At 43.9% G+C, this 12,716-nt stretch overlaps 1 protein-coding gene across 1 annotated transcript.

Annotated features, from left to right (window-relative positions):
- On the plus strand, positions 1 to 387 carry nad1 (NADH dehydrogenase subunit 1; one part of a trans-spliced gene, as the record gives it). Coding sequence (YP_009642396.1) covers positions 1 to 387 — 387 coding nt within the window.
- Between the last annotated feature and the right edge of the window lie 12,329 nt (positions 388 to 12,716).

Genomic DNA, 12,716 nt, shown 5'->3' on the forward strand with positions numbered 1-12,716 from the left:
ATGTACATAGCAGTTCCAGCTGAAATACTTGGAATAATTCTACCACTTCTACTAGGAGTAGCCTTTTTAGTGCTAGCTGAACGTAAAGTAATGGCTTTTGTGCAACGTCGAAAGGGTCCTGATGTAGTGGGATCATTTGGATTGTTACAACCTCTAGCAGATGGTTTTAAATTGATTATAAAAGAACCTATTTCACCAAGTAGTGCAAATTTCTCCCTTTTTAGAATGGCTCCAGTGGCTACATTTATGTTAAGTCTGGTCGCTCGGGCCGTTGTACCTTTTGATTATGGTATGGTATTGTCAGATCCGAACATAGGGCTACTTTATTTGTTTGCCATATCTTCGCTAGGTGTTTATGGAATTATTATAGCAGGTCGGTCTAGTAATTAGGGGGCGGCCGTTCGGTCGCCTATGATACTAGGACCAATAGGTCAAAAATGGGTTTGTGCCGCAGGTGTTGAACGATCCACTCTACACAGGTGTGGGCTTACAGGGCTCATAAAGCCTTTCATTCATCAATAGGGCCCTGGTCGGTCACTTTTATGGGCCGGGATCGATAAGTGGAATGGAAGTCATAAAAAAAATATCTTGATCTTCGCACCTCAGATCAAGAGGAAGGGTAGCTTGTCAAGCTGGCCTAAAATTTGAATTATTATTAATTATTATATATATAAATATATATAATTAATATATAAATAAAAACGTTGTCTTTTAACCGGCTGTTCTTCTTTGTCAACGCTACTAAGGACCTATAGGTTCGCAATAATTCAAATTGGTTATTTTAAAAAGAAAAGGCGCTATTTAGCCCTACATTAGTAGAAGTAAGCGGCTGAGTTAGCCTAGCCTACCCTAAAAGTGGTATAGTAGGGTATAGTAGGCGAGCGAGTTAGCGAAGACGCTTAGGCTAATAGAAAAGAGAGCGTCGGTGCGTAGCCTTCATTCTACTACGCTACGAAAAGGTTACGAAATCACTTAGCTCGACGTTAGGAGAGTCAAGGGGGAACGCCATACCTACATAGAAGAACCGCTGTTCGCTGACTTTCTAAGGTATAACCTTTCGCCCCCTACTGAAAAGGGGCAATTAGCTTTGCACCACTGATAGACTACTTAAGATTCAATTCAAAAGGCCCTACTTAGTTTCGCAAGCCTTTGTCATTGTCAGTCTACTAAGTAGGGCCTGAGGCCCCCTGTGAATCCGTAAATCTGAGGAGCATGCCGCAACAAAAGGATGGTCCCCTATGCATTTCATTCTTTCCGGAAGGGAAAAAAAGAAGTACCCCCCATCATAGTGAACCCCTCCTTGTGATCGGGATGAGGTAGATGCCTCCCAGCCGGGGGGCGGATCGAATCGGAGTTTCCTTAGGTAGCCACCGACCTACAGTTATCCTTAAACTTCCGTGCTTGGTGGAGAAGAAGCGAACAAAGGTACGCTCGCTTGCTGTCTTGTTCTCTGTCGCGAACTGGGATCGCTCGCCAGCTAGGTCAGATTGGAGCAACATTGTATGAGAACATATTACCCATATTCGGGGACAAGGGGCGAAACGACCTCTCGATCTACTTACTGCAGCCCAGGAAGAAAAACGTCGTCTAGGCGTTACCTGTTGCTCCGATCTCCCCTACGCCTAGGACGTTGTCTGGGCCCACCAAGAGCCATAGTTAGTTGCTGTTTCCATTTGGTAGTTTTTTTATCGTTGTTGATACCGGCAAGACCCAGCCAGATGATGTCTGCTGGTTGGTAGTGAGAGGACTCTTAGTACCTGCATACCCAAAAGGGGGCGCTGGTTCAAAAACAAGAATTTTTATCTTTCTTGCTCTCCCTTAGCAGTGGGAAAGGAGTCTATCTATCTGCCTAGCTTTGGTAGATTTCCCCCAACGCAATCCACAGAAATTCCACGAATCCCTTGGTGGATAAGTCCGACGACTCAGCAGCAGTGCGGAATTTTCTTTCTCGTCTGCTGGATCTGATCTATAGTTAGGGGGCAATACATACCAAAAGGTTCGAAGAAGGATAATGAGTGAAGATCTGCCCCAGCCAAGTCGTCGACCGCTGCGGTACCTGAACTGAATGCTCTGAGGTTGAAAGGCAAGTAGATAAGCAGATTCCTACCTGTATTTTTCTTGTCTCGATTCGTCCACTGCTGCTACTGATAATGGAAAAGGTTATTAAGTTTACTTCTTTGCCTTCTTGAAGGTGGTTGGGCATTAACCAACACAACAGTGAAACCCGGTCCAGCTTTCGCTCCCTCCGCTTCCTCAGGGCCCTCACTTCCTCACTCAACTCACTCAGACGCTCGCCTCACGTCACTTCGCTCGCCTTGGGAGGAAGGCTACTGACGGTAGCGAATCTCAGAATACGAAGAAGATCAGAAAGGCCATCATAAGAGCAAACAAGGCAATGGCTTCCGTGAGAGCAAAGCCTAAAATGGCATAACCAAACAATTTAGTATCCAATTCCGGACTCCGTGCTACTGAATGGATCAACGAACTGAATATCTTTCCAATTCCGACTGCTGCTCCAGCTAAAGCAATTGTAGCAGTTCCAGCACCGATTTGAAACCCTCCATAACATCTTTCAAAGTTTTCATTTCAGTCTATTAATTGGAAGCAGTATTTTTCTTCTTGAAAGCGAGTTAAGTGGCTCTGAGGGGCACGAACGGTATAACAATAAGTACTGATTCGACTAGCTCGAACGTGGGGAACGAATGCTTGAATGTGAACAAATAGCTGACTCTTGCAAGTTTGTGGCCAGCGATCACCCTCTAAGCTGCTTGATAACGAACTAAAGGGCTCGAAGCTATAGAAGCTCTACAAATAGCAGTTCTTATGAATTTATGGCACAGTTCTTTAAGCTGGGTAAAGGTAAAGTAAACAGTAAACAGCAAAGACTCCCTATATCGAACCCCATTTTTTGATATGCCTTAGTCTAAAGAGCTGGCTTAGTACATATCCATAAATATGTATTTTTGACTGCGGCATAGCTATCCCGTAGTTTTCCTTTTCATAAGATAAAGGATAGCCGTATAGGTATAGTATACGTAAGTTTACCTATATCTATGTATTTACCTTATATGCCTAAAATTGACAGATGAGTCGGGATCCTAATCTTACTATTACAATTAGAGGATCAGCTCTTATTTGCAATCTTCCTTAAAGAAAGTCTAAGGTAGTTGCAGGTCCATTTTACTTTTTTTATAATGTGCGGGATTCCTACTCTGAGTAGGCTTCTTCGTGCGTGCCATTCTAGGAGTCTTCATTTACTCCGGTATAAAAAGGGTTATATCAAGGTCAATAATTTCTTTCTGGTCCACCAATAATTTTTTTTTCAACTAAGGTTTATTTAAGTCCGCCACAGCATGCCTTTTCCGTCTATAGCGGATAGGTAATTTAGCTACCTCCGCAGCAACAATTGCTTCAGCGGGAGCTGTCGTCGTGGGATCCGTAATAGTGAGCATTGTAACTGATACCGGGAGTTTCATATCTAGTTTTTTCTGCTTACGAAATGCTTACGCTTACCAAAAGGACTAGGGCATCTTGTCAAAAGCAAAAGCGAGCGGTGACTCTATCGGAATCTATAAAACTCGACTGGAAGCGGGTGGAACCCACAATTGAATCTGTCCTGTCTAGAGGTCTACGCCCTTAACCACTGCGTGTTTACTGACACACTATCCCACCTTAGGGCAGCCCCCTTATTTCAAATAGAATACCTATCCTATTAGCTCTGAATAGCTCTGAAGCAGGAAAGATTCTTTGCTTTTCTACACTACATTCTGGACGGAAAGGAGATGGTTGTTGAACATCTTCCTAGGCCCCTTCCATTGTACTCTTCCCTTCTTCTTCCCCTCCGACCTGTGCTATCCATTCTGCATGCAGTATTATAATATTAGTAGGTCTTGGGTCTAGGAAATGCCAACAGAGAAGCAAGCCGAACCACCATAAGCGGATCCTGAGCATGAGTCAGTACGTCAACAATCATAAAAAAAAACCTCCATATAGCACATTTCCCGATATAAGGATTCTTTGTCAGGTCTTTCCAATGCCGGGGACAGCAGCAAACCACCTTTTTTATTCACAAATGATTGTGATTGTGGAGTTGAGGCAGGGAACGGTGCTAGACGACTCGGCGATTCTACCCTACCTTTTTCCCAGGATTTGATTGCTGCTTGACGAGAAAAAACCGCATGTTTGGCTCTATATTCAGCTTTTTGGCTTAGTAAGCTCTTCTTTCTCTTTCAGGCACTCTACCTCAGCAAAGGACGCGATGAAGGAGTCACCATCTGTCACATGGGTGATCAGGGCGGACATTGTTCTTTCGTCAGTGCAGTCAGATTGGATCTGAGGCAGAATGGATAGATAGAGTCTGGTTTCGCCAGGCGCTCCTGTCCCTTTCCCGAGAGGATGGCTCCCCCCTTGGGCTAACTCAATGACCCCACCCACTTATCGTTCCTACCCGACCTTACTTCTGAAGGCGAATAACTCATTATCGATAAGAGAAATTCGTGATCCGAGCATTAAGATAGAGTAAAGCACACAAGCAACTAAGACAGAAGGAACTGGAACAAGGTTTACTCAACTCATCTCGACACGCATCTTGACTCAACTAGACTCGTGACAACCTATATAAAAAATTTTTAGGTTATTTAATGAAAAGAAATTATCTGATTCATTGAACGCTATCTCTTCGCCTGCGGTGCCACTTGTCGTTCAGGAAGTCAATTTCCTTTTCGGGGGAAGATAGTTTGAGCTTCCTTTCCCTTTTGCCTCGAATGACTGCTTTAAAGTCAATTGTGATAGAGCTCTTTGAAAGGAGGTTAAGGCATCTGGATTAGGTGTAGGACTAAGGGACTGAATTGGCACCATCTTTTCAGCTATGTCAAAGAGTCATTTCCACGCCACGGATGCTGGAGTTGTCTAAGCCTGGGCTGTCTACTATGGAATGAAGCTAGCATTGGAAGCTTTCTTTTACCGAATAGATGTGGAGACAGGCAGTGCAATGTGGGAGCCGTGCTCCAACAAGACCCGAGCCTAGCATTGGACACATTGTGGATGATATTCAAGCTAGAATTTATTCTTTTTAAGTTTCTAATTGAATGCGGATACTCATAAGAATGGTAAGAGGGTGGCACATCAATTAGCTAAACTATCCATTTAATCATCAGGGATGGGGAAAATATGGTTATAGGAGATTCCGGAATCTAATAAGCAGTCCTTCTGTGTAAAGTTAGCTAGTGTGGATTCGCGGAAACTCTTAATATTATCGGGCACAACAAACAACCAGAAGCCATATCTTTCGTCGCTTGCTGCCAAACAACCTATTGCTATTGACAAGAGTCGGTCAATGCCATTCAATGTCCAGCCAATAACCAATTGAGGAAGCAAGCCGAATCCTTATATACGAGAGAATAAAGGGATCATAGCGGTGAAGGAGGACGACCGGAGAGAGGAGCTTACGAAAATAAGCTACTAAAAGCGACGAGGGCAGCATGTCTTTACTGGGGAAAGCTGCCAAATCATTCATATTATCGGAAGCTCTTGTCAAAGGATTTTACCTCTGTTGGACCTAAAGCTTTCAAATCGGAACCTGAAAGGTAAGGCGCGTTGGTTAAGTATCTCATTCCACAAAAGTTGCACAAATCTCTTAAGACATGAGAATAGGAAGGCGTATACCTTACGTACTTTTTATTAGCCGGTGTGTTGATGATCCTCGTGTTATAATTTCTATCTATTAGTTGATGATCGAGCTCTTTATGATTGAATGAAGTGAAAGATCAAACTCAAAGGGCTCTCCCTTTATCGTCATCGTCGCTATCATAGTTGCTATCATCGTCGCTAAAGCTCCTCCACTTTCCTCCTTCCTTTGCTAACGCTCCTCCCTTTGACCAAAAACACAAAAGACGGTGCATGAGGGAGAGAAAGATGTTGCTCTCATACCAGATGCTTTGAGCAAACTAGCCTATCTCTCGGCAGGATGGTGTGCCCAAACTGTCATTTCATTCGAGGCGGGATCGGAGTAAGGGGCGAAGTCTCGAGCATCGGTACTCGCAGCCTTTAGGTTTAGGTAATCGTCAGATTTCCAAAGCCGACAGGCCTTCACGCCCCGACCCTCAGATGCGGGGTTCACTGAGCAAAGGAGTCGGCAGATGTTACATTTTTTTAGACTCCACCTTCGCGAAACTACTAAAGAGAAGGCTAACAGTCTTTAGCGCAGCTTATTAGGGATTTCCCAACGGAAAGGCTTTGTCGAACCCTCTTACGTTAACCTACCTTCTTGCCAGCGAAATAAAATTTGAGGTCGCGCATTCAATGACTGCTCTAGAGCCGACTTATTCGGGCATTTCCAACGCTGTGAATAGAAAGAGATTTTTACCCTTCTCTCTCCCCATATCTGTCTGTTTCGACCAAGCGAATAAAGCCGGTGGCTGCTGCTCTACTATATAAGTACCGTGCGTGAGGAAAGGATCTCGCGTGGTAAAGCATCTCGACGCTCAATAGCCGTAGTTGACTATAGACCTTCACGAGTTACTTGTCATCACCCGGAAATCACAAATCTTTACCAAGTGCCAGAGATTGGTTTGGAACTTTCTTGAAGCATCAAGCCTGGCATCCCAAAGCCAGCGTAGTCCAGGCGAACTCAATAATCCGATTTTCAAAACTGTGCCCAGCCAGCCTATCCCAGATCGGGCACTTATCAACGATCGACGTGACATGAGTCAAAAGACAAGGCTTCTAGTTCCAAGCGCTTGCCCTCATGCCTGGTAAGGTCCTCCAAGGAAGAGGCACGAGCTAATCTTTTACTGGATGAAGGCCGGGGCGGTATAAAGGATAGGCTAGTCCAGCTAGATTCTCTCAAGCTAAAAGGGTAGTTTACCCGCATTGGCATTTGTAACAAAAAGAAAGACTTTGAAACCAGTTAAGACTTCAATGATTTATTTCTATATACAAAAAAGTAGGTGATAAATAAAAAGAAAGACTTACAGTATGAACTGTAAGAAAGGTTTAAACTATTGATTTATCCCGCCTAAAGAAAGAAATTATAACACGAGGAAGAAAGCCTACGGACAGCCTAATCTTCATCTCTAGAGGTTTGGAAGGAGATGTCTATGCAGTGACTGGAGTTCAAGAAGGAAGGACATTCTATTAAAGTAAAAGGAAGGGAAGCAAGATCATAAAGGCCAATGTCAGGTCTTTCTCGCCAACTCGGATTCGGATAGTTGATTCCCGATTGGTTAAGCTGTTGACATCCAAAGGAAGATGTGACATTAGAATCTTCCGTGGCAGAAGCCTATGGATAGAGATCACCTTCTCCGCTCTACGCTGACTTGGTCAAGGTACTAAAATAAAGTAAAGAAGATCATTGAAATCAGTGCCGTCTTCTCGGGTCAGAATTAAGGGAAGATAATTACTGAAGCTGGCTGGCTTGAAATTGAAAGAAAGGTCGCTTCAAGAAGCTATGCCGGATCCTTTCGTTGTTCTCTCGCTCCTCTCTCGGGACTGTAAATGGATTAGAAACCTTTGGCATTACATTCAAACTTGAAACAAGGCATGTGTAACCGAGTCAGGGTCGTAGCGATAGGACTAGTAAAGTCAAGCCTTACCTTACTCTTGCAAGTCTTTTCGTGTGCTTTGTTGTTCTCAGATGCTACATAACGGCTCCTATAGCAGAATAACCGCTATTAGTACGAATCCCCTGCTAGTATGCCTTCCTTTCGTACCGATCGTCACTGTCTTTCCTTGATGACTCAAATCAATAAGACAAAGAGTTACTAATAGCTGTAGTTAGGGCCTTTGCCAAAGAAGAAAGACTAACTTCTCCGATTTCTGTTCTAGAGCCGAGAGAAGAATGCACACTGCCTATCCTGCTTGAAGATTGCGAGATTTGCATTTGCAATAGCAAGACTCTTATATTAAAGTAAAGATATTGGTTGTGTTTGTTTTGTTTGATAAGTCTCTCCTTACTAGACTCGTGACCCAGGAACTCCCCCTTAAGGTGCATTCATGGTGAGTAAGCCGAGTCCCTTTTTTTGGATAATCCTTCAGTGCACTATCAAGTAGTCGATCAAACAATCCCTTTATGACTCCGCTTTCTGAGTCGTCCACTAATTCAACTAGATCAAGGCGTCTGAGTATAAGTTAACAATCCTAAGAACGTTCTAAATTCTTGATTTAGAAATTCCGTCAATCAATGGCTAGTCAAACTAAGAAAGAAAGCCAGAACCTCCATGACTAGGACAAAAAAAGACGAATGGAATCCTTGCCTTTTGCCTCTATGGCCATCCAACCCTCTCAAGAAGACCATTAGTTAGAGTACTTTCTTTCTTTGTAGTTATCAGGCATGTGAAGATACAATCAACTTAGAAGGAAAGTTGCTGTTGCTCAACTTTAGAGCACCATCTCACCATGTCATAAGCTTTCCAGATGTCAGTCCAGTGCCAATTCAAAAGAAACGCTCTTGGCCGATTAGTTGGCTTAAAACGGCCGATATGAGCTGAGATATCGGTCCTATGAATCTGTTCCCGAGGGTCGAGCTGCGTTAAGCTCTTATTCTCCGATTCTGTTAACGCCGTCAACGCGAACTGCCGATGCGGCTTCTGACTATGCTTTCTGCGGTCTTCGTTTCGACTCTTCCGCTGTGAAAAGAATAGGTTGTTCTCAGGTGTAAAGGAAGAGCTGCTAGTAACAAGTGAGGGAAGGAACCCCAAGGAAAGAAGAAATCAAAGCTCTCTAGCCGGGATATCAAGATTCACGTGCGAAGGGACAAGCGAAAGGCTTCCTGGTATAAGAAAGAAAGTAGAGCTAGGCAAGGTCTTCTGTGAGTGAACGAGATGAGGATCGAGGCAGTTAAGTTCCACCAGGGTAGGTGCTTTCTTCGCGAGTATGTCTGTTGATGGCGCAGTGTCCTATCTGCTCAAGGAAAGCTGCCCAACTCAATGTGTTACGCATTAGCGGCATTTGCTACATAATCCGCATCTGTTGTCAGATATTTTACTATAAGGTAAGTGAGGACTTCTTCCAAGAACGGATTCTTCTTAATCTTAATTAAGTTGATTTGTTGCTGCTGATTTCAATAGCCAAGTCAAGCTTTCCAGCAGGCGAGACAGATGCCGATTCTACCTCTGTCAACTACCTCTTTATTTTATATTTTGATCACTCTTTTTTCCATCAACGATTGCCACGTGAAAGCTCTAAGTCAAGAAGTCAAGCCAGCAAGAAAGTCCGAAAGTGAGAAGGTACGGTTTCATCATCCTAAGCTACCTCACCTCACTAAGTCCAGTCTATGCGCCCTTAGCCCAAGGATAGAGACAGGGCTAATGCTTTGGTCATACTAGATGACGAGGCTTACCGAACTACCTTTGCCGTAACTCAGAGAGAGAAGGCCGCTCAAGCAGAATCCGAATACGACTCTCGCTAAACAAGAGCTCTTTACTGCTAAGCTGATCACAACTTCATATTCAACAACAGCAAGAAGACGACTCTAGCCCGCTGAAAGCTTTGAACATTCGCTTTTCTCGGGTTCCTAGCCCAAAGGTTCTAGGGTTCGAGAGAGAAATTCCTACTATAAGGAAGGGAAGAAGGTAATCCAATTAGTAGAATGCTGCTTTCTATCGGTTGTTCACATTCAAGCATGAGTTAGTTCAGAGTCGGCAAGGGGAATCAGAGAAAGGGCAGTTTAGTCAACAATCATGACCATGGGAACATTTGTTCGCTTTATAGGTACCCCCGAATCTACTAGTCATCGCCTTTGAGCTGGGAAAAGCATTTACCTGGAGTCGGCTATTCCTGATTCAGCAAAGGAAAGAAGCCTTGATCCCAAGACTAGCTGCGTCTTTTTCGACTAGTGAGTTGTTGCCTAGCCTTGGTCACTGAACTCGGTCACTGAAAGACCTTTCGAGTCGAACTATAGTGGATAAAATAGCTGCTTATTCTTCTTAAACGGATCCATCTTCTTTCGCTCCTAAATCAAGAAAAAAGCTTTTGTCGGCTCTGAGGCTGAGGAAAGCCGCTGACCAAAACCTAGCGTTCGCACCCCTTTCGAAGCGGAATAAAGGGAAAAGTGAGTTGCAAGTCGAGAAAGAGAGAGAGAACTGCCTAAAAGGAGAAGTAAAAAAAGGAGTCCTCGTAAAGCCTAAGGTAAGGAAGGCTGTTCACCAGGTAAGGCCTCCCATCCGGTCGAGAAGAAAGGGATTCCTTTGAAAGAAAGGGGAGTATACGAAGCGAAAAGGGAAGGTGGGAGGGGGTAAGGTAAAGTTGAGATAGGATCGTAAACCGCCACCCTTCCGCATCCGGTTGAGCCGATTGATCGAATGGCCTCATCAACAATAAGGTGGACTTCAATTGACGCGATAAGGTGTTAGAAGCACCCTGACGGGCCAGGGTATGCCGATGGTTGGAGGGCTACTTAACATCATTCTCTAATAAATCAGCCCCATGAGATCATCCCGTTGCACCCCTCACGCAACGTTAGAGGGCTGGGTCCCCTCCCAAGTCAAGTTATAAGGTAAGCGCTGTGCTAAGTTTAGAAGTCCGTCTATGTCGATTCAGTTGCAGTTATTCGCCTTTCTTGCGAGCCAGAAGTTTGAGTTGTTTTCCTTTCATTCACCCTCTCCCGCTATCCTAAGCCTTTCTTTCGTCCTGCCATTCTTTCTGCTAGCTATCTAGTGGGAGAAAAAAGAGAAGCCCCTCCTGTTGGCGTGCTATAAAATTGAATTTGAGTGATAGGCCAATGCTAAGTGTTCCATGTCGTTGGATAGTCGGTTCGAGGGCAAGGAAGGAAGTTCTCATTTTTAAGCCTGCGAGCTAGTAATTCCTCTCCTCGATAAAATGGGCATACCTTTAGATTTCCTTCGCTTCGTAAAGTAAACGACAATGGAAAGAGTGAAAAAAAGAGTGGAAGTTGCCCCTCCTAGGGTTCCAATTTTAGTTTTAGGTTACATTGGAGTCTCTTACTAGTCCATTTCTAATCCCTTTTAGCCAGTTTCCTTCTATCCCATTGAAGCAGTTGTACCAATTGCAACAGTCTTAAGGCCATTAGTTGGAGTGCTAAGTGCTGCTTTGGCAGTCGAGTTTTTTCTTACATCCAGTGCTACATCTAGAGGTCCAGTCCCCTAGGTCATTTGATATCTCTAGTCTGAGTTCCGTTCAACAAGCCAGTTCTGTTAGATCGCTTACAGTCCCCGTAGTGTCCAGTAGCTGTCTCTTTTTCTTACCTTAACCTTAGGCAAGCGAAAGACAGAGGCTTGAAATCAAAGTTAAGATATCTCCATCCGGTGGGAGTTGCTATCCATATAGTTCCATGGCAGTTCTACTTGCAGCCATTGATAGTTCTCTTGCATCCGCTTTCAATCCAGCAGAGTAAGGGGCAAAAGGATCTGACGCAAGTTGGAGGATCGACAGAAAGCTAGGGTTTTTCTTCTCCCTTATTATCCTTTTCTAAGGAACTAAGGAGTTAACGATATCTCGCTTAAGGAGATATCTAGCCAAGCGATTCACCTGATCCAGACACGCCAATAGGCGGGTTTGAAGATAGTAAGTAAGAGTAGTGGCATTCTCATCAAAAGGATAAGTAAGTTCGCAATCCAGTGATAAAGTGAAAAAAGGTGCTTTTTTCTGCGCATATTCCCTGGTGAGGATATGCATATAATATTTTAGGTATTAGAGTGCATCAAGATTATAGGTTACAGTTTCTAATCTATAGGATTGATTCTGGCTTCTGTAGGACTACTAACTAGATTATGCTTTCTCTCCGGGCCTTTGCTAAAAACGTTGGAAGGAAATCTGTGCGAAGGCTTTCTGTGGGTAAGGCAAAGGTAGATGTAATATTGCGATATGTGTCTTACCTTGGTAATTCCTTTATTTACCTAGTGGGTCTAACTTTATGTCTAAGGAAGAGGATAATCGCCCTAAAGAGCCTGCCTAGTCCTTCTCGAATCCTGAGAGTTCTGTTCCATTTCGTAAGCGAGTGTTCAGTGTGAAGTACTTCCATTCGCCCCTCCTCCAATTGCGGACTCCTTGTCAGAAGAGTTATCAAGCGCAAGGGAAAAGACTAGCAAGCCAATTACAGTCTTAAGGGTTGGTGTTCGAATTCTCTTCTCATTGGATCCAGTTGGAATTGTAGTTCTCTTTGCTGTTGTGCCAAGCGAGGGAGTTCTTTGATAACTCTACCAAGAATTAGGGTGCAGGCAAGTTTACTCGCTTCTCCTCGAATTGCATAAGAAAGATGGTTCTGGAGAGAAATCCTACCCGCAAGCATTTGCTTATAGAATGGTGGAGGGAGGAAGAGGTAGCAATACATTCCGCCTGATGCTTGATCACTGCATTCGTGATATATCAAATGAGCTCTCCGATCTATGATGAAGAGTTCCTGTAGATAGGATCATATTTCTTTCTAGTCCTAAGCATTTTAATTGGACCTTTCTCCTTGACTTAAGTTTTGGAATATTTTCATCCGGGATTGGAACGACCTATGTTGTAACGGAGGAGAGAAGGTGAACCAGCTTCCTTTGGTCGCCTCTCCCGTCTGGTCGAGTAGCTTTCGCTCCTTCCTACTTACTTTATTATAATATAAGCGGGTGGCCTATTGGGAGCTTTTTAGTCATAGTGGGAGCTTTCGGAAATAACTTTGCAGGTCAAGATCATAGGAAGAGGGAAGAACAAGGGAGAAGATCTTTTTGAAAAGAAGACGATTCCAAAAGAAACTCAAAACGGAGAATAGGATGCCTTAA

This window comes from Lactuca saligna, mitochondrion (genome assembly GCF_052625555.1).
Source record: "Lactuca saligna strain CGN5271 mitochondrion, complete genome".
Classification (NCBI taxonomy): domain Eukaryota; kingdom Viridiplantae; phylum Streptophyta; class Magnoliopsida; order Asterales; family Asteraceae; genus Lactuca; species Lactuca saligna.